The sequence below is a fragment of the Rhinatrema bivittatum genome, chromosome 6, assembly GCF_901001135.1.
Source record: "Rhinatrema bivittatum chromosome 6, aRhiBiv1.1, whole genome shotgun sequence".
NCBI lineage: Eukaryota > Metazoa > Chordata > Amphibia > Gymnophiona > Rhinatrematidae > Rhinatrema > Rhinatrema bivittatum.
Genome location: NC_042620.1, coordinates 6,524,492 through 6,548,961, shown reverse-complemented (window position 1 = coordinate 6,548,961; position 24,470 = coordinate 6,524,492). Strand labels below are relative to the sequence as shown.

Genomic DNA, 24,470 nt, shown 5'->3' with positions numbered 1-24,470 from the left:
TGGAGAGTCAATGAGCACATGGTACAGTGCTCTTCATAGAAGGGAGAAGAGAGAAATCACATGGTAACTGTTACCTATGGAAGGAGGTAGAGAGTCTGTAAACACATGGAAACAGTGGTTTCTATAGAAGGGTGAAAAGAGACAAAAAACACATTTTAATGTGCCTGTAAAAGGGGTAGAGATTCAGTAAACACATGTTATAGTGGTGCTCATAGAAGGGGTAGAGAGTCAATAAACACATGGTATAGTGATGCTCATAGAAGGGGTAGAGAGTCAATAAACACATGGTATAGTGGTGCTCATAGAAGGGGTAGAGAGTCAATAAACACATGGTAAGATGGTGCCTATAGAAGGGGTAGAGAGGTCAGTAAACACATGGTAAGATGGTGCCTATAGAGGGGGTAGAGAGTCAGTAAGCACATGGTACAGAGGTGCTCATAGAAGGGGTAGAGAATCAGTAAACACATGGTACATGGTGCTCATAGAAGGGGTAGAGAGTCAGTAAGCACATGGTACAATGGTGCTCATAGAAGGGGTAGAGAGTCAGTAACACATGGTATAGTGGTGCTCATAGAAGGGGTAGAGAGTCAGTAAGCAGATGGTACAGTGGTGCTCATAGAAGGGGTAGAGAGTCAGTAAAGCACATGGTACAGTGGTGCTCATAGAAGGGGTAGAGAGTCAGTAAACACATGGTATAGATGGTGCTCATAGAAGGGGTAGAGAGTCAATAAAGCACATGGTATAGTGGTGCTCATAGAAGGGGTAGAGAGTCAGTAAACACATGGTAAGATGGTGCCTATAGAGGGGGTAGAGAGTCAGTAAGCACATGGTACAGTGGTGCTCATAGAAGGGGTAGAGAGTCAGTAAACACATGGTAAGATGGTGCCTATAGAGGGGGTAGAGAGTCAGTAAGCACATGGTACAGTGGGTGCTCATAGAAGGGGTAGAGAGTCAGTAAACACATGGTAAGATGGTGCCTATAGAGGGGGTAGAGAGTCAGTAAGCACATGGTACAGTGGTGCTCATAGAAGGGGGTAGAGAGTCAGTAAGCACATGGTAAAGTGGTGCTCTTAGAAGGGGTAGAGAGTCAGTAAACACATGGTAAGATGGTGCCTATAGAGGGGGTAGAGAGTCAGTAAGCACATGCTAAAGTGGTGCTCATAGAAGGGGGTAGAGAGTCAGTAAGCACATGGTACAGTGGTGCTCATAGAAGGGGTAGAGAGTCAGTAAACACATGGTAAGATGGTGCCTATAGAGGGGTAGAGAGTCAGTAAGCACATGGTACAGTGGTGCTCATAGAAGGGGTAGAGAGTCAGTAAACACATGGTACAGTGGTGCTCATAGAAGGGGGTAGAGAGTCAGTAAACACATGGTACAGTGGTGCTCATAGAAGGGGTAGAGAGTCAGTAAGCACATGGTAAGATGGTGCCTATAGAGGGGTAGAGAGTCAGTAAAGCACATAGTATAGTGGTGCTCATAGAAGGGGTAGAGAGTCAGTAAGCACATGGTACAGAGGTGCTCATAGAAGTGGGTAGAGAGTCAGTAAGCAGATGGTACAGTGGTGCTCATAGAAGGGGTAGAGAGTCAGTAAGCACATGGTACAGTGGTGCTCATAGAAGGGGTAGAGAGTCAGTAAGCACATGGTACAGATGGGTGCCTATAGAAGGGGGTAGAGAGTCAAGTAAGCACTATGGTATAGTGGTGCTCATAGAAGGGGTAGAGAGTCAGTAAGCACATGGTAAGATGGTGCCTATAGAGGGGGTAGAGAGTCAGTAAGCACATGGTACAGTGGTGCTCATAGAAGGGGTAGAGAGTCAGTAAACACATGGTAAGATGGTGCCTATAGAGGGGGTAGAGAGTCAGTAAGCACATGGTACAGTGGTGCTCATAGAAGGGGTAGAGAGTCAGTAAACACATGGTACGATGGTGCCTATAGAGGGGGTAGAGAGTCAGTAAGCACATGGTACAGTGGTGCTCATAGAAGGGGTAGAGAGTCAGTAAACACATGGTACGATGGTGCCTATAGAGGGGGTAGAGAGTCAGTAAACACATGGTACGATGGTGCCTATAGAGGGGGTAGAGAGTCAGTAAACACATGGTACAGTGGTGCTCATAGAAGGGGTAGAGAGTCAGTAAGCACATGGGAAGTATCTATAGAATGGTGTAGAAAATCATTAAGCACATTCAGGTCGATACTGTAAGGTCTGCGGGAAAACAGGTGCTCAGTGCTGAGCGCGCATGTTCCTAACACGCGCCCAGCCACCTCTCCTGGGTGCACCATCCTGAATGTAAATGAAGGGTCACCCTAAAAAGGAGGTGCTAGAGGGAATAGCGCGCTCCTAGTGCCTCCTTAGCAGTGGGCACCCAGGAGAGGTCGGCTGTCCGCTGGTTAGGAAAGCGAGCTTTAATTTTACGAGCGTCCGTTTTCCTTACTGGTACACAGCCACGGATTAGGAAAATGGACGCTCGTAAAACTGAATGTTCGTTTTCCTGACTGATCTGCCAGCACGTTTGTTCTTAATCTTCTTTTTTTTTTTTACCTTTGGTTCCTCTAAATTAATATCGCTACGATATTAAGTCGAAGGATGTACAGAAAAGCAGACCTTTTTTAGGCTGCTCAGAAATTTGTGCCTGCCCAAGGGCAGGCACAAATTTCTGAGCATGAAAGGTGCGGATTGGCCACACATGTTTTTTCTCGTATCCTGGGTGAATGACTAATAGCGTCATCAACATGTCTTTGCATGCGAGGAGCACTGTTAGTTTCGATGGTGGGGGAGGGGAGAGAGTTGATGCACGTTTTGGACTCTTTAAACCCCTTACTATATAAGAGGGTAGTGGATGTGCGTTAAAATCACGCGTTCAACTGCAGGTAAAACAGTGAGCTCAGCTGAGTGCACTTTACACTAACGGCCCCATTGTAAGGAGATGTCTTTAGAAGGGGGTAGAGAGTCAGTAAGTACAGGGTAGGGAGATGCCTATAGAAGGGGTAGAGAGTCATTAAGCACAGGGTAGGGTGATGTCTATAGAAGTGGGTAGAGAGTCATTAAGCACATGGTAAGATGGTGCCTATAGAAGTGGGTAGAGAGTCATTAAGCACAGGGTAGGGTGATGCCTATAGAAGTGAGTAGAGAGTCATTAAGCACATGGTAAGATGGTGCCTATAGAAGTGGGTAGAGAGTCATTAAGCACAGGGTAGGGGTGATGCCTATAGAAGTGGGTAGAGAGTCATTAAGCACATGGTAAGATGGTGCCTATAGAAGTGGGTAGAGAGTCATTAAGCACAGGGTAGGGTGATGCCTACAGAAGTGGGTAGAGAGTCATTAAGTACAGGGTAGGGTGATGCCTATAGAAGTGGGTAGAGAGTCATTAAGCACAGGGTAGGCTGATGCCTATAGAAGTGGGTAGAGAGTCATTAAGCACAGGGTAGGGTGATGCCTATAGAAGTGGGTAGAGAGTCATTAAGCACATGGTAAGATGGTGCCTATAGAAGTGGGTAGAGAGTCATTAAGCACAGGGTAGGGTGATGCCTATAGAAGTGGGTAGAGAGTCATTAACCACGGGTAGGGTGGATGCCTATAGAAGTGGATAGAGAGTCATTAAGCACAGGGTAGGGCTGATGCCTATAGAAGTGGGTAGAGAGTCATTAAGCACAGGGTAGGGTGATGCCTATAGAAGTGGGTAGAGAGTCATTAACCACAGGGTAGGGTGATGCCTATAGAAGTGGATAGAGAGTCATTAAGCACAGGGTAGGCTGATGCCTATAGAAGTGGGTAGAGAGTCATTAAGCACAGGGTAGGGTGATGCCTATAGAAGTGGGTAGAGAGTCATTAAGCACAGGGTAAGATGGTGCCTATAGAAGTGGGTAGAGAGTCATTAAGCACAGGGTAGGGTGATGCCTATAGAAGTGGGTAGAGAGTCATTAACCACAGGGTAGGGTGATGCCTATAGAAGTGGATAGAGAGTCATTAAGCACAGGGTAGGCTGATGCCTATAGAAGTGGGTAGAGAGTCATTAAGCACAGGGTAGGGTGATGCCTATAGAAGTGGGTAGAGAGTCATTAACCACAGGGTAGGGTGATGCCTATAGAAGTGGATAGAGAGTCATTAAGCACAGGGTAGGGTGATGCCTATAGAAGTGGGTAGAGAGTCATTAAGCACAGGGTAAGATGGTGCCTATAGAAGTGGGTAGAGAGTCATTAAGCACAGGGTAGGGTGATGCCTATAGAAGTGGGTAGAGAGTCATTAAGCACAGGGTAAGATGGTGCCTATAGAAGTGGGTAGAGAGTCATTAAGCACAGGGTAGGGTGATGCCTATAGAAGTGGATAGAGAGTCATTAAGCACAGGGTAGGCTGATGCCTATAGAAGTGGGTAGAGAGTCATTAAGCACAGGGTAGGCTGATGCCTATAGAAGTGGGTAGAGAGTCATTAAGTTCTTGGTATGGTTGTGCTCCAATGAGATCATGGAAGGTCAGAGCAGGAAAGTGATAAAGAGGCTCGGTACTAAATTATTGTGTGGATTTATGATGAAGAATTCTCTCTGAGGACCTTACACAGGGTCATTGAGTCAGTGACTGACTTCCACTGGAAGTTCGTGGCCATCTCTGTACTCAGAGTAGGTCTGTGACCTATGGGGCAAGTTTCAATCGTCCTGCATCGGGGACGCATGATTTCCCTTTGAAACGTACCCGGGGCATTGGGGTGCTTGCTTCTGCTTTTGGTGCGGTATTTTTCTGTGGTAGAGTTGAAAAGGCGAATAATGCTGGTTAGTGTCCTCCCCCCGCCCTAAGCTGCAGCCTCTGAATGTGGACAAAGGGATAAGGACTGCACTCCTAGCCGAGTCTCAGGCAGACATGGCCATGCCAAGCCTTATTTTGAGGAAATGGGGGGATGGTGTGCTTAGAGGGTATTGAGGAGAGGGTGAGGGGCAGATGGTGTACACAGGGTCTATTGATGCTTTGGTGTGGGGAGAGGCGAGGATAGGATGGGACGGGGAGCTTTGCCGGAGGAAAGCTTTCAGTGTGAACCTTCTCGATGGCCTTTCTAGGATCTTTCTAGAGTGTGGGGCTGGTTCCTCCAAAGGCTTGGCTTACTCATCTTTCCTGTTAGAAGCCAAGAGGCCACTTTCAGAGAAAAGGGACCACCAGACCTTGGCATCTCGGTGATAGAGTTGGGCACATAACGCAGGAACCTCCAGATTTAAGCTGAAAACCTGGGTCAACCTGAGGCCTCCTGGGGTGGCTGCTGTTTCGTTTCCTATGTTAGGTGCCTCATGCTGGGAATCAACGCTCTCCTCGCCCCGGTCCTGCCGCACTCCTCGCCCCAGTCCTGCCACACTCCTCGCCCCAGTCCTGCCCGCTCTCCTCGTCCCTCCTCGTCCCTCCTCGCCCCTCCTCGCCCCGGTCCTGCCGCACTCCTCGCCCCAGTCCTGCCCGCTCTCCTCGCCCCAGTCCTGCCCGCTCTCCTCGTCCCTCCTCGCCCCTCCTCGCCCAGTCCTGCCCGCTCTCCTCGTCCCTCCTCGCCCAGTCCTGCATGCTCTCCTTGGCCCAGTCCTGCACGCTCTCCTCGCCCCTCCTCGCCCAGTCCTGCCCGCTCTCCTCGCCCCAGTCCTGCCCGCTCTCCTCGCCCCAGTCCTGCCCGTTCTCCTCGTCCCTCCTCGCCCCTCCTCGCCCAGTCCTGCCCGCTCTCCTCGTCCCTCCTCGCCCAGTCCTGCATGCTCTCCTTGGCCCAGTCCTGCATGCTCTCCTCGCCCAGTCCTGCATGCTCTCCTCGCCCAGTCCTGCACGTTCTCCTCGCCCCAGTCCTCCACGCTCTCCTCGGCCCAGTCCTGCACGCTCTCCTCGGCCCTCCTCGCCCAGTCCTGCACGCTCTCCTCGCCCCTCCTCGCCCAGTCCTGCACGCTCTCCTCGCCCCTCTTCGCCCAGTCCTGCATGCTCTCCTCGCCCAGTCCTGCACGCTCTCCTCGCCCCTCCTCGCCCAGTCCTGCCCGCTCTCCTCGTCCCTCCTCGCCCCTCCTCGCCCAGTCCTGCATGCTCTCCTTGGCCCAGTCCTGCACGCTCTCCTCGCCCAGTCCTGCACGCTCTCCTCGCCCCAGTCCTCCACGCTCTCCTCGCCCAGTCCTGCACGCTCTCCTCGGCCCAGTCCTGCACGCTCTCCTCGGCCCTCCTCGCCCAGTCCTGCATGCTCTCCTCGGCCCAGTCCTGCACGCTCTCCTCGCCCCTCCTCGCCCAGTCTTGCACGCTCTCCTCGCCCCAGTCCTCCACGCTCTCCTCGCCCCAGTCCTCCACGCTCTCTAGGCTCCTAAACGTAAGTACTTAGCAGGGAGACATTTTGTAGATGCTTTGAATATTGACCCTGAAAGTTCTGTGTGGGGCTTCTCTCTCCTTACACTGTGGGTGTGGCCCTTTGCTCTGACTCTCCGTGTCCTCGGGCTGATTTCCACCTCTCTCCTGACGTGGCGGAGGCACTGATAGGTGTTGCATGGTCTGTGTGACCCTCTGGTGGCCATGGGCAGGACTGGCTACCTGGGACTTAGAGGGAGATGAGCCACACCTTGGAAGATTCTGCTGCCTTCCCCTGTGAGGAAGGAGCCTGCAAACAGAGAGGGATCTTCTTACCGTACTGACCTGTCCTTTACATCAAAGCCTTCCCTCATCTGTTAAGCCTGCAGAGAAAAGGCTTCCACCTGGCGGTGAGGGGAGTGCTGGGGGGGTGGGCACAACAGGTACAGACAGGAGGGTCTCCTCGTCTACGCTTAATGAATTGGCTCGACCCCTTGAGAAGAGCCGACAAGGCTGGGCAGCTGCTCTGGCTCCGTCCTATCCCCCGCCACAAGGCTGCACCGGATCTCTGGCGCCCTGCGGGAGCCGCGGTGACGGCTCGAGAGGAAGGGAGCACATCCACCAGAGGTCGGGGAGGGAAGGCACAAACATTATGTCTTCAGCCCACATGGAACTGACTGTAACCTCTGCGTCACTGAATGAATGAATGAACGAATGAATGAACGAATGAACGAATGAATGAATGAACGAATGAATGAATGAATGAACGAACGAATGAATGAATGAATGAATGAACGAATGTTAATGAGCAGGCTGAATCCGGGCAAGTCATGGTTTGGGGGCAGCTGTATAAGTCCAGCACCAGCGGATTTGGCCCTGGGGGCACAGACTCTCAGAAGGTTCACGATGGCTTTCTGCCCGAATGTCGGATTTCCAGTGCGACCCAATGAGAATAGGATTGTGACGTGTGCTGGAAGCAGAGCGTGAGGACCCCGCAGGGGTCGTGGACGGAGCGAGGGGAGGCCCAGGGGTCGTGGACGGAGCGAGGATAGGCCCAGGGGTCGTGGATGGAGCGAGGGGAGGCCCAGGGGTCGTGGACGGAGCGAGGATAGGCCCAGGGGTCGTGGATGGAGCGAGGGGAGGCCCAGGGGTCGTGGATGGAGCGAGGATAGGCCCAGGGGTCGTGGACGGAGCGAGGATAGGCCCAGGGGTCGTGGACGGAGCGAGGGGAGGCCCAGGGGTCGTGGACGGAGCGAGGATAGGCCCAGGGGTCGTGGATGGAGCGAGGATAGGCCCAGGGGTCGTGGACGGAGCGAGGATAGGCCCAGGGGTCGTGGATGGAGCGAGGGGAGGCCCAGGGGTCGTGGATGGAGCGAGGATAGGCCCAGGGGTCGTGGACGGCGTGAGGATAGGCCCAGGGGTCGTGGACGGAGTGAGGATAGGCCCAGGGGTCGTGGACGGAGCGAGGGGAGACCCAGGGGTCGTGGATGGAGCGAGGGGAGACCCAGGGGCCGTGGATGGAGTGAGGGGAGACCCAGGGGTCGTGGACGGCGTGAGGTGAGGCCCAGGGGTCGTGGATGGAGTGAGGGGAGACCTAGGGGTCGTGGACGGCGTGAGGGGAGGCCCAGGGGTCGTGGACGGAGTGAGGATAGGCCCAGGGGTCGTGGACGGAGCGAGGGGAGACCCAGGGGTCGTGGATGGAGTGAGGATAGGCCCAGGGGTCGTGGATGGAGTGAGGGGAGACCCAGGGGTCGTGGATGGAGTGAGGATAGGCCTAGGGGGTCGTGGATGGAGTGAGAGGAGACCCAGGGGTCGTGGACGGCGTGAGGGGAGGCCCAGGGGTCGTGGACGGAGTGAGGATAGGCCCAGGGGTCGTGGACGGAGCGAGGGGAGGCCCAGGGGTCGTGGACGGAGCGAGGATAGGCCCATGGGTCATGGACGGAGCGAGGGGAGGGCTAGGGGTCGTGGACGGAGTGAGGATAGGCCCAGGGGTCGTGGACGGAGCGAGGGAAGGCCCAGGGGTCGTGGACGGAGCGAGGATAGGCCCAGGGGTCGTGGACGGAGCGAGGGGAGGCCCAGGGGTCGTGGACGGAGCGAGGGGAGGCCCAGGGGTCGTGGACGGAGTGAGGATAGGCCCAGGGGTCGTGGACGGAGTGAGGATAGGCCCAGGGGTCGTGGACGGAGCGATGATAGGCCCAGGGGTCGTTGACGGAGCGAGGGGAGGCCCAGGGGTCGTGGACGGAGCGAGGGAAGGCCCAGGGGTCGTGGACGGAGCGATGATAGGCCCAGGGGTCGTGGACGGAGTGAGGATAGGCCCAGGGGTCGTGGACGGAGCGAGGGAAGGCCCAGGGGTCGTGGACGGAGTGAGGATAGGCCCAGGGGTCGTGGACGGAGTGAGGGGAGACCCAGGGGTCGTGGATGGAGTGAGGATAGGCCCAGGGGTCGTGGATGGAGTGAGGGGAGACCCAGGGGTCGTGGACGGCGTGAGGGGAGGCCCAGGGGTCGTGGATGGAGTGAGGGGAGACCTAGGGGTCGTGGACGGCGTGAGGATAGGCCCAGGGGTCGTGGACGGAGCGAGGGGAGACCCAGGGGTCGTGGATGGAGTGAGGGGAGACCCAGGGGTCGTGGACGGCGTGAGGATAGGCCCAGGGGTCGTGGACGGAGCGAGGGGAGACCCAGGGGTCGTGGATGGAGTGAGGGGAGACCCAGGGGTCGTGGACGGCGTGAGGATAGGCCCAGGGGTCGTGGACGGAGTGAGGATAGGCCCAGGGGTCGTGGACGGAGCGAGGGGAGGCCCCGGCACCCGTCCTGCACTCTGTGTCCGTCCTCAGTAAAAGTCTCTCTGAGTAAAAGGGGAGGAGCCTGAGGAGCTGCTTCCTGCTCAATGACTCTCTGCAGAGGGTCAAACCCCAGGTCAAGACTTGGGCGCACAGAGGAGGCAACAGGACCCCCATCACCCACCCCCCAACCCTCTCAAAAATGTGATCAGGTGCGTTCTCCACCTGAGCTCCCTGTAAAGGTGGTAAGGGGAGGGGAGAAAGGCCGGACCCCTGGGGTGAGCAGTGAGTGAGTATAACCCACCCTCCTGTGAATCCCGGCCCAGGCTCTGCCTCCCTCTCTCCTCTCTCTTAGCTGTGATCCTGTGAGGTGCATCCCTCCCTCTCTCCCCTCTCTTAGCTGTGATCCTGTGAGGTGCATCCCTCCCTCTCTCTCCTCTCTTAGCTGTGATCCTGTGAGGTGCATCCCTCCCTCTCTCTCCTCTCTCTTAGCTGTGATCCTGTGAGGTGCATCCCTCCCTCTCTCCCCTCTCTTAGCTGTGATCCTGTGAGGTGCATCCCTCCCTCTCTCTCCTCTCTCTTAGCTGTGATCCTGTGAGGTGCATCCCTCCCTCTCTCTCCTCTCTCTTAGCTGTGATCCTGTGAGGTGCATCCCTCCCTCTCTCTCCTCTCTCTTAGCTGTGATCCTGTGAGGTGCATCCCTCCCTCTCTCCCCTCTCTCTTAGCTGTGATCCTGTGAGGTGCATCCCTCCCTCTCTCTCCTCTCTCTTAGCTGTGATCCTGTGAGGTGCATCCCTCCCTCTCTCTCCTCTCTCTTAGCTGTGATCCTGTGAGGTGCATCCCTCCCTCTCTCTCCTCTCTTAGCTGTGATCCTGTGAGGTGCATCCCTCCCTCTCTTCCCTCTCTTAGCTGTGATCCTGTGAGGTGCATCCCTCCCTCTCTCCCTCTCTCTTAGCTGTGATCCTGTGAGGTGCATCCCTCCCTCTCTCTCCTCTCTTAGCTGTGATCCTGTGAGGTGCATCCCTCCCTCTCTCCCCTCTCTTAGCTGTGATCCTGTGAGGTGCATCCCTCCCTCTCTCCTCTCTCTTAGCTGTGATCCTGTGAGGTGCATCCCTCCCTCTCTCTCCTCTCTCTTAGCTGTGATCCTGTGAGGTGCATCCCTCCCTCTCTCCCCTGTCTTAGCTGTGATCCTGTGAGGTGCATCCCTCCCTCTCTCCCCTCTCTTAGCTGTGATCCTGTGAGGTGCATCCCTCCCTCTCTCTCCTCTCTTAGCTGTGATCCTGTGAGGTGCATCCCTCCCTCTCTCTCCTCTCTCTTAGCTGTGATCCTGTGAGGTGCATCCCTCCCTCTCTCCCTCTCTTAGCTGTGATCCTGTGAGGTGCATCCCTCCCTCTCTCTCCTCTCTTAGCTGTGATCCTGTGAGGTGCATCCCTCCCTCTCTCCCTCTCTTAGCTGTGATCCTGTGAGGTGCATCCCTCCCTCTCTCTCCTCTCTCTTAGCTGTGATCCTGTGAGGTGCATCCCTCCCTCTCTCCTCTCTCTTAGCTGTGATCCTGTGAGGTGCATCCCTCCCTCTCTCCTCTCTCTTAGCTGTGATCCTGTGAGGTGCATCCCTCCCTCTCTCTCCTCTCTTAGCTGTGATCCTGTGAGGTGCATCCCTCCCTCTCTCTCCTCTCTTAGCTGTGATCCTGTGAGGTGCATCCCTCCCTCTCTCTCCTCTCTTAGCTGTGATCCTGTGAGGTGCATCCCTCCCTCTCTCCTCTCTCTTAGCTGTGATCCTGTGAGGTGCATCCCTCCCTCTCTCTCCTCTCTCTTAGCTGTGATCCTGTGAGGTGCATCCCTCCCTCTCTCTCCTCTCTTAGCTGTGATCCTGTGAGGTGCATCCCTCCCTCTCTCCCTCTCTCTTAGCTGTGATCCTGTGAGGTGCATCCCTCCCTCTCTCCCCTCTCTTAGCTGTGATCCTGTGAGGTGCATCCCTCCCTGTCTCTCCTCTCTCTTAGCTGTGATCCTGTGAGGTGCATCCCTCCCTCTCTCTCCTCTCTTAGCTGTGATCCTGTAAGGTGCATCCCTCTCTCTCTCTCCTCTCTTAGCTGTGATCCTGTGAGGTGCATCCCTCCCTCTCTCTCCCCCTCTCTTAGCTGTCATCCTGTGAGGTGCATCCCTCCCTCTCTCTCCCCTCTCTTAGCTGTCATCCTGTGAGGTGCATCCCTCCCTCTCTCTCCTCTCTTAGCTATGATCCTGTGAGGTGCATCCCTCCCTCTCTCTCCCCTCTCTTAGCTGTCATCCTGTGAGGTGCATCCCTCCCTCTCTCTCCTCTCTTAGCTGTGATCCTGTGAAGTGCATCCCTCCCTTTCTCTCCCCTCTCTTAGCTGTGATCCTGTGAGGTGCATCCCTCCCTCTCTCCTCTCTCTTAGCTGTGATCCTGTGAGGTGCATCCCTCCCTCTCTCTCCTCTCTTAGCTGTGATCCTGTGAGGTGCATCCCTCCCTCTCTCTCCCCTCTCTTAGCTGTGATCCTGTGAGGTGCATCCCTCCCTCTCTCTCCTCTCTTAGCTGTGATCCTGTGAGGTGCATCCCTCCCTCTCTCCTCTCTCTTAGCTGTGATCCTGTGAGGTGCATCCCTCCCTCTCTCCTCTCTCTTAGCTGTGATCCTGTGAAGTGCATCCCTCCCTCTCTCCTCTCTCTTAGCTGTGATCCTGTGAGGTGCATCCCTCCCTCTTCTCTCCTCTCTTAGCTGTGATCCTGTGAGGTGCATCCCTCCCTCTCTCTCCTCTCTTAGCTGTGATCCTGTGAGGTGCATCCCTCCCTCTCTCTCCCCTCTCTTAGCTGTGATCCTGTGAGGTGCATCCCTCCCTCTCTCTCCCCTCTCTTAGCTGTGATCCTGTGAGGTGCATCCCTCCCTCTCTCTCCCCTCTCTTAGCTGTGATCCTGTGAGGTGCATCCCTCCCTCTCTCTCCCCTCTCTTAGCTGTGATCCTGTGAGGTGCATCCCTCCCTCTCTCTCCTCTCTTAGCTGTGATCCTGTGAGGTGCATCCCTCCCTCTCTCTCCCCTCTCTTAGCTGTGATCCTGTGAGGTGCATCCCTCCCTCTCTCTCCTCTCTCTTAGCTGTGATCCTGTGAGGTGCATCCCTCCCTCTCTCTCCCTCTCTTAGGCTGTGATCCTGTGAGGTGCATCCCTCCCTCTCTCCCTCTCTTAGCTGTGATCCTGTGAGGTGCATCCCTCCCTCTCTCTCCTCTCTTAGCTGTGATCCTGTGAGGTGCATCCCTCCCTCTCTCTCCTCTCTTAGCTGTGATCCTGTGAGGTGCATCCCTCCCTCTCTCTCCCCTCTCTTAGCTGTGATCCTGTGAGGTGCATCCCTCCCTCTTCTCCCCTCTCTTAGCTGTGATCCTGTGAGGTGCATCCCTCCCTCTCTCTCCTCTCTTAGCTGTGATCCTGTGAGGTGCATCCCTCCCTCTCTCTCCTCTCTTAGCTGTGATCCTGTGAGGTGCATCCCTCCCTCTCTTCCCTCTCTTAGCTGTGATCCTGTGAGGTGCATCCCTCCCTCTCTCTCCCTCTCTTAGCTGTGATCCTGTGAGGTGCATCCCTCCCTCTCTCCTCTCTCTTAGCTGTGATCCTGTGAGGTGCATCCCTCCCTCTCTCCTCTCTCTTAGCTGTGATCCTGTGAGGTGCATCCCTCCCTCTCTCTCCTCTCTCTTAGCTGTGATCCTGTGAGGTGCATCCCTCCCTCTCTCTCCCCTCTCTTAGCTGTGATCCTGTGAGGTGCATCCCTCCCTCTCTCTCCTCTCTTAGCTGTGATCCTGTGAGGTGCATCCCTCCCTCTCTCTCCTCTCTTAGCTGTGATCCTGTGAGGTGCATCCCTCCCTCTCTCTCCTCTCTTAGCTGTGATCCTGTGAGGTGCATCCCTCCCTCTCTCTCCTCTCTTAGCTGTGATCCTGTGAGGTGCATCCCTCCCTCTCTCTCCCCTCTCTTAGCTGTGATCCTGTGAGGTGCATCCCTCCCTCTCTCCTCTCTCTTAGCTGTGATCCTGTGAGGTGCATCCCTCCCTCTCTCCTCTCTCTTAGCTGTGATCCTGTGAAGTGCATCCCTCCCTCTCTCCTCTCTCTTAGCTGTGATCCTGTGAGGTGCATCCCTCCTTCTCCCTCTCTTAGCTGTGATCCTGTGAGGTGCATCCCTCCCTCTCTCTCCCCTCTCTCTTAGCTGTGATCCTGTGAGGTGCATCCCTCCCTCTCCCCTCTCTTAGCTGTGATCCTGTGAGGTGCATCCCTCCCTCTCTCTCCCTCTCTCTTAGCTGTGATCCTGTGAGGTGCATCCCTCCCTCTCTCCCCTCTCTTACCTGTGATCCTGTGAGGTGCATCCCTCCCTCTCTCTCCCTCTCTTAGCTGTGATCCTGTGAGGTGCATTCCTCTCTCTCCCCTCTCTTAGCTGTGATCCTGTGAGGTGCATCCCTTCTTCTCCCCTCTCTTAGCTGTGATCCTGTGAGGTGCATCCCTCCCTCTCTCTCCCCTCTCTCTTAGCTGTGATCCTATGAGGTGCATCCCTCCCTCTCTCCCCTCTCTTACCTGTGATCCTGTGAGGTGCATCCCTCCCTCTCTCCCCTCTCTTAGCTGTGATCCTGTGAGGTGCATCCCTCCCTCTCTCCCCTCTCTTACCTGTGATCCTGTGAGATGCATCCCTCCCTCTCTCTCCCCTCTCTCTTAGCTGTGATCCTGTGAGGTGCATCCCTCCCTCTCTCCCCTCTCTTAGCTGTGATCCTGTGAGGTGCATCCCTCCCTCTCTCCCCTCTCTTAGCTGTGATCCTGTGAGGTGCATCCCCCCTCTCTCTCCCCTCTCTCTTAGCTGTGATCCTGTGAGGTGCATCCCTCCCTCTCTCCCTCTCTTAGCTGTGATCCTGTGAGGTGCATCCCTCCCTCTCTCCCCTCTCTTAGCTGTGATCCTGTGAGGTGCATCCCTCTCTCTCCCCTCTCTTAGCTGTGATCCTGTGAGGTGCATCCCCCCCTCTCTCTCCCCTCTCTCTTAGCTGTGATCCTGTGAGGTGCATCCCTCCCTCTCTCCCCTCTCTTAGCTGTGATCCTGTGAGGTGCATCCCTCTCTCTCCCCTCTCTTAGCTGTGATCCTGTGAGGTGCATCCCTCCCTCTCTCTCCCCTCTCTCTTAGCTGTGATCCTGTGAGGTGCATCCCTCCCTCTCTCCCCTCTCTTAGCTGTGATCCTGTGAGGTGCATCCCTCTCTCTCCCCTCTCTTAGCTGTGATCCTGTGAGGTGCATCCCTCCCTCTCTCCCCTCTCTTACCTGTGATCCTGTGAGGTGCATCCCTTCTTCTCCCCTCTCTTAGCTGTGGTTCTGTGAAGTGGACCTCTTGCCTGGTTCTGTATTGGATCTGTGGTTTGTCTTGCATTTCCCCTGCCAGCACACCCGGGGAGCCTGACTCTGGCCTTCCTGTCGCCAGTGCGAGATGTCACTGTCAGCGCTGGAGGGATGGCGCTCTTTGAGTGCCTGATCACATGCCCCCCAGATGTGGACGTGGACTGGCTCTCCTGCGGGAAGCTTCTCCAGCCCGCCCTGCTCAACTGCAAGATGCACTTTGATGGCAAAAACTGCAAACTGCTCCTCAACTCCGTGCACGAAGATGACAGCGGCATCTACACCTGCAAACTGAGCACTGCCAAAGGTAAGGGCAGTGCCCCTGCCTCGCCGCACACTGCGCCCCGCCTTCACTGCACTCTCTCCAGCCGCCGCAGTGGCCAAGGCACAAAGGTCCGTGCCACGGGAAATGGGGGCACAGCCTACCTTGCAAGCACGTGGAAGGGATTCCTCCCTTTTCTCTTGCTCTGTTTTGATTTTCCATCTTCTCAGCCTGGCTCACACCTGGGATTCAGGAATGGAGGATTCCTAGAGCTGTGATTAATATTATTTTCCCTTCTGAAGCTCTTTTCCTCCAGTTAGAAAGGAGTATATTCTAAGAGAAAACCATTCCCTGGCTTTAAATGTTTCCAGCAGAGCAGTAAGGTAATCCTTTACAAGGCCAATGAATATTTTCCCCAGCCGCTTGCTGGGCCGGCCTGGAGAAGGGGCTAAGTGGATCTTTTCCAGGCTCCTGGGGCAGCCTGCCCGCGGTGGCAGAGGCCCTGTCCAAGAGTAAGAAAATTAAATCCTAACCCCCAGCCTATTCCCCCATGCACCCAGCCTTTTATCTACCCCGAGGGGGCAGGTGGGCAACTTTAGTAGCCATTTTCATTCAGGTAAAAACAGGTTCACCTGCGGAAAGGCCTTTGAAAATGATTTTTGAAAGAGATCAGCTCTGTCCGGTTACTTTGCCGGGCCCTAGCTTCTTGCAATATTTCAGGCAGAAGCTTTAAATGCATTGGTGCATGCATGAGGGGTTCAGTCTGCAGAGCCACGCTCCCAGACGCACACAGATATCCATGCGGTGCCTGCATGAACCCTCACGGCACATGCGGTGCCTGCATTAACCCTCACGGCACATGCGGTGCATGCATGAACCCTCACGGCACATTGTGAACTATGTGCACACACAAGGAGGCCATTTTCCAAACTACTTCTGTGCGTAAAACCCAGCGCCGTGTGTGTAAGTGGCTCTCTGAACATAGCTCCGGCAGCACACGGACTTGCATGCTTTTACGCACACGCACAGTCCACGTTCCCAGGGCGGGGAAAGGACTGACGTACAAACTTTTCACATAGGCGTGACATCATGTGTGTGTCTTGTGTGCATAGTAAGAGTCATCACCCCAGCATCTTCAAAGCAATTCTATGTACATAACATGACTTTGAAAATTAGTGGTAAAATCTGCATATAAGAGGTAGACTCCACGTTTACCATTCTGCGTGGTGTTATAAAGTGCCCTTTGCATGATCAGAATAGCACACAGGCTTTGAGCCTTGCAGCACAGCACATAATACACATTACACACACACACAGAGGCACTCCTGCTCTCATGCCTTGCAGCACAGCACATGATACACATTACACATACACACAGAGGCACTCCTGCACTCATGCCAGGGGGACCAGTGATAGGTGCCGTGTCTGACTGCTCAATATGTTGCAGATGAGGTGACCTGCAGTGGTAAATTGACTGTCCAGCCATCAGTCCAGCCCCTGTTTACCCGTAAGATGCAAGACTTGGATGTGATTGAGGGGCGAACAGCTCGTTTGGATTGTAAAATCAGTGGCACTCCACCTCCAGTTGTAACCTGGACTCACTTTGGTATGTATCTCACAATCCACTCTCTGTGACTTAGTCAAATGGTGCAAGGTGTCCCAGATTCCCAACCTCTGTCACTAGGACTCACTGTGAGACATATGCCAGTATCCAACTATTTCACTAGGATTCACTATAAGAAGTATCCCAGAATTCCCTCCCCTGTCACTAGGATTCACTATAAGAAGTATCCCAGAATTCCCTCCCCTGTCACTAGGCTTCACAGAATCCACTCCTCTGTCACTAGGATTCACTATAAGAAGTATCCCAGAATTCCCTCCCCTGTCACTAGGATTCACAGAATCCACTCCTCTGTCACTAGGATTCACTATAAGAAGTATCCCAGAATTCCCTCCCCTGTCACTAGGATTCACAGAATCCACTCCTCTGTCACTAGGATTCACTATAAGAAGTATCCCAGAATTCCCTCCCCTGTCACTAGGATTCACAGAATCCACTCCTCTGTCACTAGGATTCACTATAAGAAGTATCCCAGAATTCCCTCCCCTGTCACTAAGATTCACAGATTCCACTCCTCTGTCACTGGGATTCACTGTGTGAAGTATCCCATAGTCCCCTTCTCTCTCACTAGCACGCACTGTGGGAAGTATCCCACAATCTCCTTCTTTTTCACTAGTACTCACTATGGGAGGTATTCCATAGGCCACTCCACTCTAACTGGTACTCACTTTGCGAATTATCCCACAATTTCCTCCTCTTTCACTAGGACTCACTGTAGAAAATATCTCAAATTCCTCTTCTCTGTCACTAGGACTCATTGTAAGATGTATCCCAGAATCCAACTTTCTTACTAGCGCTCACCGTAGGAAGTATTCCGGAATCACCTTCTCTGTCACTAGAGTGCTCTGTTGGATGTATCCCACAGTCCCCTCCACTCGCACTAACACTCACTGTGGTATGTATCCATGCATCTCACCGTCCTCTAACACTCACTGTGGGAAGCAACCGACAATCCCCTACTTTCTCACTAGCAGTCACTGTTGGAAGTATTCCACAATTTCTCTCTTTTTCACTAGCACTCAATATGGGAGATATCTCATAGTCCCCTCCTCTCTTACTAGCACTCACTGTGGGAAATATCCCATAGTTCCCTCCTTTTTCACTATCACTCACTGTGGGAAATATCCCATAGTTCCCTCCTTTTTCACTATCTCTCACTGTGGGAAATATCCCATAGTTCCCACCTTTTTCACTATCTCTCACTGTGGGAAATATCCCATAGTTCCCTCCTTTTTCACTATCTCTCACTGTGGGAAATATCCCATAGTTCCCACCTTTTTCACTATCTCTCACTGTGGGAAATATCCCATAGTTCCCACCTTTTTCACTATCTCTCACTGTGGGAAATATCCCATAGTTCCCTCCTTTTTCACTATCGCTCACTGTGGGAAATATCCCATAGTTCTCTCCTTTTTCACTATCGCTCACTGTGGGGAGTATACCATAGTTTCCTCTTTTATCACTGTCATTTACTGGGAGAGGTATCCCATAGTCACCTCCTTTTTCACTGTCACTCACTGTGATAAGTATTCCACAATCCCTCCTCTCAATAGCACTCACTGAGGGAAATATCCCATAGTTCTCTCCTTTTTCACTATCGCTCACTGTGGGAAATATCCCTGTCACGGTTCCACCGGTCCCATCCCTGAAAGAGCCTTCCTGGTCACTTGCAAACTCAATTAGAAGTTCTCTGTAATGTCATAAAGTTCAAAAGTCTGGCCCCATGGGCCTAACTGCCACCTCCCACAATATCTCTTTAGATATTTTCCTTGTCCCTTCAGATACAACCACCCGCTGGCAGGCTCTCAAACAATATCCTGAAGTAGGTACATCCGGATAGTAAACCAGTCTTTAGCTCTCAGCTCACCTTCCTGGAAGTCACGCCAGCCGTCCATCTTCCATCTCAGTAAGAGTATCAACGTTCCAGTCTTTTCAAGCATCCAGCAGCATGGTCCTTCTCCTTCAGTCCCCAGCAGGAGACTGCCTCTGCTGGGTTAGGGAGTCTTTTATACCTTGCAAACTCCTCCTCCTCTGCCAGCTGATTGGCACAGGGGGAGTCCCACCCTTAACCTCCCACACCTGTGTGTTTGTCTCTATGGTTACAGGGGAAGCCACCAGTGTATTTCCTTGCCTCTGTGTCGCCTGGGTTTTCTTCCCCCTCCTTCTAGGATTACTTTGGTTCCAGGGAGATTTTAACTGACCTCTCGGGTTTGGAACATAGACCCCGTCACAATCCCAAAGTTCCCACCTTTTTCACTATCACTCACTGTGGGAAATATCCCATAGTTCCCTCCTTTTTCACTATCTCTCACTGTGGGAAATATCCCATAGTTCCCTCCTTTTTCTCTATCTCTCACTGTGGGAAATATCCCATAGTTCCCTCCTTTTTCACTATCACTCACTGTGGGAAATATCCCATAGTTCCCTCCTTTTTCTCTATCTCTCACTGTGGGAAATATCTCATAGTTCCCTCCTTTTTCACTATCTCTCACTGTGGGAAATATCCCATAGTTCCCTCCTTTTTCTCTATCTCTCACTGTGGGAAATATCCCATAGTTCCCTCCTTTTTCACTATCTCTCACTGTGGGAAATATCCCATAGTTCCCTCCTTTTTCACTATCTCTCACTGTGGGAAATATCCCATAGTTCCCTCCTTTTTCACTATCTCTCACTGTGGGAAATATCCCATAGTTCCCTCCTTTTTCACTATCACTCACTGTGGGAAATATCCCATAGTTCCCTCCTTTTTCACTATCTCTCACTGTGGGAAATATCCCATAGTTCCCTCCTTTTTCACTATCTCTCACTGTGGGAAATATCCCATAGTTCCCTCCTTTTTCACTATCTCTCACTGTGGGAAATATCCCATAGTTCCCTCCTTTTTCACTATCTCTCACTGTGGGAAATATCCCATAGTTCCCTCCTTTTTCTCTATCTCTCACTGTGGGAAATATCCCATAGTTCCCTTCTTTTTCACTATCTCTCACTGTGGGAAATATCCCATAGTTCCCTCCTTTTTCTCTATCTCTCACTGTGGGAGATATCTCATAGTTCCCTCCTTTTTCACTATCTCTCACTGTGGGAAATATCCCATAGTTCCCTCCTTTTTCTCTATCTCTCACTGTGGGAAATATCCCATAGTTCCCTCCTTTTTCACTATCTCTCACTGTGGGAAATATCCCATAGTTCCCTCCTTTTTCACTAACTCTCACTGTGGGAAATATCCCATAGTTCCCTCCTTTTTCTCTATCTCTCACTGTGGGAAATATCCCACAATCCCTCCTCTCTCAATAGCACTCACTGTGGGAAATATCCCATAGTTCACTCCTTTTTCACTATCACTCACTGTGGGAAATATCCCATAGGTCCCTCCTTTTTCACTATTACTCACTGTGGGAAATATCCCATAGTTCCCTCCTTTTTCACTATCACTCACTGTGGGAAATATCCCATAGTTCCCTCCTTTTTCACTATCACTCACTGTGGGAAATATCCCATAGTTCCCTCCTTTTTCACTATCACTCACTGTGGGAAATATCCCATAGTTCCCTCCTTTTTCACTATCTCTCACTGTGGGAAATATCCCATAGTTCCCTCCTTTTTCTCTATCACTCACTGTGGGAAATATCCCATAGTTCCCTCCTTTTTCACTATCACTCACTGTGGGAAATATCCCATAGTTCCCTCCTTTTTCTCTATCACTCACTGTGGGAAATATCCCATAGTTCCCTCCTTTTTCTCTATCACTCACTGTGGGAAATATCCCATAGTTCCCACCTTTTTCACTATCACTCACTGTGGGAAATATCCCATAGTTCCCTCCTTTTTCTCTATCACTCACTGTGGGAAATATCCCATAGGTCCCCCTTTTTCACTATCACTCACTGTGGGAAATATCCCATAGTTCCCTCCTTTTTCTCTATCACTCACTGTGGGAAATATCCCATAGTTCCCTCCTTTTTCTCTATCACTCACTGTGGGAAATATCCCATAGTTCCCACCTTTTTCACTATCTCTCACTGTGGGAAATATCCCATAGTTCCCACCTTTTTCTCTATCACTCACTATGGGAAATATCCCATAGGTCCCCCTTTTTCACTAATACTCACTGTGGGAAATATCCCATAGTTCCCTCCTTTTTCTCTATCACTCACTGTGGGAAATATCCCATAGTTCCTACCTTTTTCACTATCACTCACTGTGGGAAATATCCCATAGTTCCCTCCTTTTTCTCTATCACTCACTGTGGGAAATATCCCACAATCCCTCCTCTCTCAATAGCACTCACTGTGGGAAATATCCCATAATTCTCTCCATTTCCACTATCACTCACTGTGGGAACTATCCCATAGTTCCCACCTTTTTCACAAGCACTCACTGTGGGAAATATCCCATAATTCCCTCCTTTTTCATTATCTCTCACTGTGTGAAATATCCCATAGTTCCCTCCTTTTTCACTCTCACTCACTGTGAGTGTTATCCCATAAGTCCCTCTTTTTCACTAGCACTCACTATGGAAAGTATCCCATAATTCCCTCCTTTTTCACTAGCAATTACTGTGGGAAATGTCCCATAGTTCCCTCCTCTGACCATTTAATGACCCACACATCCCTTTCTTAGACTTCTTATGGATGTAGGCTTTACCTGCTATCCTCTTTCACAGCAGCTGGACACAGATGCAAATTCTGCGGTCAGAGATGTGTCTCTTTTCCTGACCTATGTGCCTGTAACTCCTCTGTCTCCAGCAGGGGGAGCGTTGTTTAGTTACCGTGTGTATTCATGCAAAGAATCAGGGATCACGTGGCAAGCAGCACGTAAGAAGGGCTTTCCTGTTCATACCCCAGATCAGCCCTGACAAGAGGGTTTTGCATCCCTACCAGCAGATGGAGGCAGAGAATAAAAACTTTGAGGCACTGCTACATAACCGAGAGCGCCACCTGCAGTCCCTCAGTATTTCTCTGTCTCCAGCAGAAGGTAGAGGTGCAAACCTGCAGTTAAGAAAAGAGAAGGAAGGAAGGGACAGAAGAATAGAAGTTAGAAGAGGCTCCCTGAGGTGTTAGGTTCCTTCGCTGGCCATCCCTCAGGCTGAGCCGGGCGAGCTGGCGGGGGAGGGGTTGGTAATCCCTGATCAGCTTTAGCCTGCGGCAGATCCAGGGGTCCTGGTTCCCTCGTATCCCCTGAAGGCTCCTTACCAGAGGTGCTGCCAGCAGCAGGGAAGTTTTCCTTTTTTTGCTTGAATTTCTTCCTTTGCTGTGGCTGCTGTTTCTTTAAAATAAATAAATAAATAAATAAATAAATAAATAAAGGGTTAACATTTTCCTTTCAGCAGCAACCGCTCGGGCTTTTCCTGGTTCGATCGGGGGAGGCCTGCGCTGGGGAAGGGAGCAGCGTAGCTCCTCTGTTCGAGGCTTTGGGCTCATCGGGGAGCCGGAGGCTGCGTTGGGCCGCGCTCCCCTCCTCTCCCGCGCGCCGCGATCACGCGGCTTCTGTTCCTCTGCAGCAGGCCTGGCTATGTGGAGACAAGATGACGCCAACAGCGGTTTCCCACTGCAGGAAAGCTTGGCAGGCTGGCTCGAGGAGAGCTGAACGCAGCGGCGCCGTGCCGTGATTCGTTTCTGGAGGAGAGGGGCCTTCTGGGGGGAGGGGGACGAGGCTGGTAGGAGAGCCACAGGAACCAGGAAAAGCACTGGCGGCTGTAAATGGACATTTCTGTCAGCCGTCTCGTCCTGCTGCAAAGAGGCCAAGGGACTCCTTGGATGGGGGTCAGGGGACCTCCTTCGCCAGCTGGGCCTGGACCATCCTGAGGGGTCTGGCGGCTCAGATGATTCAGACCTGGATGACCCGGAAGATGGTCTTGAGGGTTGGTCCTGGTGGGGGGGTGGGGGGGGTGGATCAGGATGACCCAGCAGATCTCACGGCGGATGTTGATCAGGACGGGGATAAGGACTTGGCTGATCGGAGGGAGATGACCCGCGGGTGGTTCGTCTGTTCTGTAAGGAGGCGTTGAGGCCTCTCATTTCCCATGTTCGGAAGGAACTGGGTATTAAGGTGGGCCAGGAGGAGTCTGACAATGAAGGGGTGGATCCGGTGTTGTTTGGACTCCTGGGCCCACCGAAAGCCTTTCCTCTCCTGTGACCCAGGAATGGGACTTCCCAGAAGTGAGCCCCAAGGCTGCTGGTATTGCTTCAGTCTCGGCGGTCACTAACAAGACGACCTTTCTGGTTGTGGGTTTGGCAGCGTTAAAGGACATGCAGGACATGTTTGAAGTCTTGGTGCTGAGCCTGCGAGCAGCGATCTGTAGACGTCTGATGCAGAGGACCTGTTTATCTCAGGAGACGTCTTCAGCAGACGCTGATGTTAATAGCCAGGGATTGCATATGAGGCTGCCGGCTGTCCATTGCTCCCACCATGTGACAGGGGCTGACCAATGGCACCGGTAGCCCCATGACATAGTGAGGGCAAAGGCTATCGGCGCCATTTTGAATACTGGCAGCCGACAGCCCAAGTGCAGGAGATCGCGCCAGGACCCCCGCTGGACCACCAGGGACTTTTGGTAAGTCTTGGGGAGGTCAGGAGGGTGGGGGGTTGTAGTTAATTAAATGTAAAGTGTTGGGATGGGGTTTTTTTTGGGAAACAAATAAATACGTAACTAATGAACGGATCGGGTCCCCCGAGAATGGAAGCAACGGATTTGGCTCCCCATGAATACGAATACCGAATGGGACGAATCCGTCCCTGCTGCACATACCCATTCGAGAAGAACATCAAAGTTTCTTTGTGTTATGGTTCTGGGGTAACTTTTCCAGTTTCGTGCTGTCCCGTTAAGTCTGGCGATTGCACCTTGCACGTTCACAAAGGTGATGGTGGTGGTAGTAGCAGCTCTCTGCAGAGAGGGGATCCTAGCTCATACTTCTCCAGATGACTGGCTTATCCGAGGGAAATCGGAGGAGGTATATCAGCAGTCTGTGCGCACGGTGATGGATATGTTGCGGTTCTTGAGCTGGGTGATGAATTTGGTGGAGTCACTTGAGCCTTATCCAGATGCTGGAGTACTTGGGGGCAAAGTTTGATATTCAGCTCGGCAGAGTGTTTTTCACCTCGGAGAGGATTTGGAAGTTACAATCCCAGGTGGTGCGGATTTTGCGGATGCCAGTGTCCAGGTTTTAGGATTATCCTCAGGTCCTGGGTTCAATGTCATCTATTGGATTTGGCGTCATGAGCTTTTGCCCGCGTGCGCCCTCTACAGGAGGCATTGCTGTCGCGCTGGAATCCATTGTCAGAGGAGTTTCATTGGGCTTTACCACTGCAGGATACTTCCAGGTCTAGTCTCTCGTGGTGGCTGTATCGGCCCAATTTGGAGAAAGGGATGGGCCTGGAAGTTCTGGACTGGGTTATAGGAATCACGGATGCCAACCTCAAGTGTTGGGAGGTTATCTGTCAAAAACGGCGGGCCAAGGACCGTGGTCGCTAGTGGAAGCATCCTGATCTATCAATCGCTTGGAAATGAGAGCAGTGTGCAGGGCGTTGGTGGAATTCCTTCCACAAGTCCAAGGTCGAATGGTCCGGGTGTTTTCAGCTTATATCAATCGGCAAGGGGGAATGAAGAGCTGTGCAGTTGCCCAAGGAGCCCAGGACCTTTTTGGCTGGGTGGAGCAACATTTGCAGGGGATAGCCGCTTCACATGTTGCGGGATGGACAATGTGCAAGCGGACTATCTCAGCAGGTAACAGTTAGACCCGGGAGAATGGGAGCTGTCGAAGGAGGCCTTCGGCCCTATTCAGTCTCTTTGATGCAGTCCCATGTCTGGATCTGATGGCGACAAGGAGCAACACCAAGGCAGCAAGTTTCTTCAGCTGCAGATGACAGCCGTGGGCATAGACGCTCGGATTCTTCTATGGCCGACAAGGATCCTGCTATATGTGTTCCGTCCGTGATTGTTAATAGGTCAAGTGTTTAGGTGCATCAAGAGGCATCCGGGCCAGGTGGTGCTGGAGAGGCTGTGTCATCCATGTTTCGCGGATCTGGTTCAGCACACAATTGATGGGTCCCTGAGATTGTCTCATTTGCAGGGCCAAGGCAAGGTCCTATTTTCTTGGTTTGGGTGGATCATTTTTGTCTCGCAACTTGACTTTTTAGAGCAAGTGCTTGCGACAAAAAGGATACTCTGAGCCCGTG

At 52.8% G+C, this 24,470-nt stretch overlaps 1 protein-coding gene across 1 annotated transcript in view; it reads left to right on the top strand.

The window, feature by feature from the left end:
* The window catches only part of SPEG (striated muscle enriched protein kinase), a 497,600-nt gene that overhangs the window by 200,545 nt on the left and 272,585 nt on the right, over positions 1–24,470 (top strand). The window contains exons 11-12 of the mRNA XM_029605011.1: positions 14,459–14,719; positions 16,122–16,280. Of these exons, the coding sequence (XP_029460871.1) occupies positions 14,459–14,719; positions 16,122–16,280 (420 nt within the window). The remainder of the gene's footprint in view (positions 1–14,458; positions 14,720–16,121; positions 16,281–24,470) is intronic.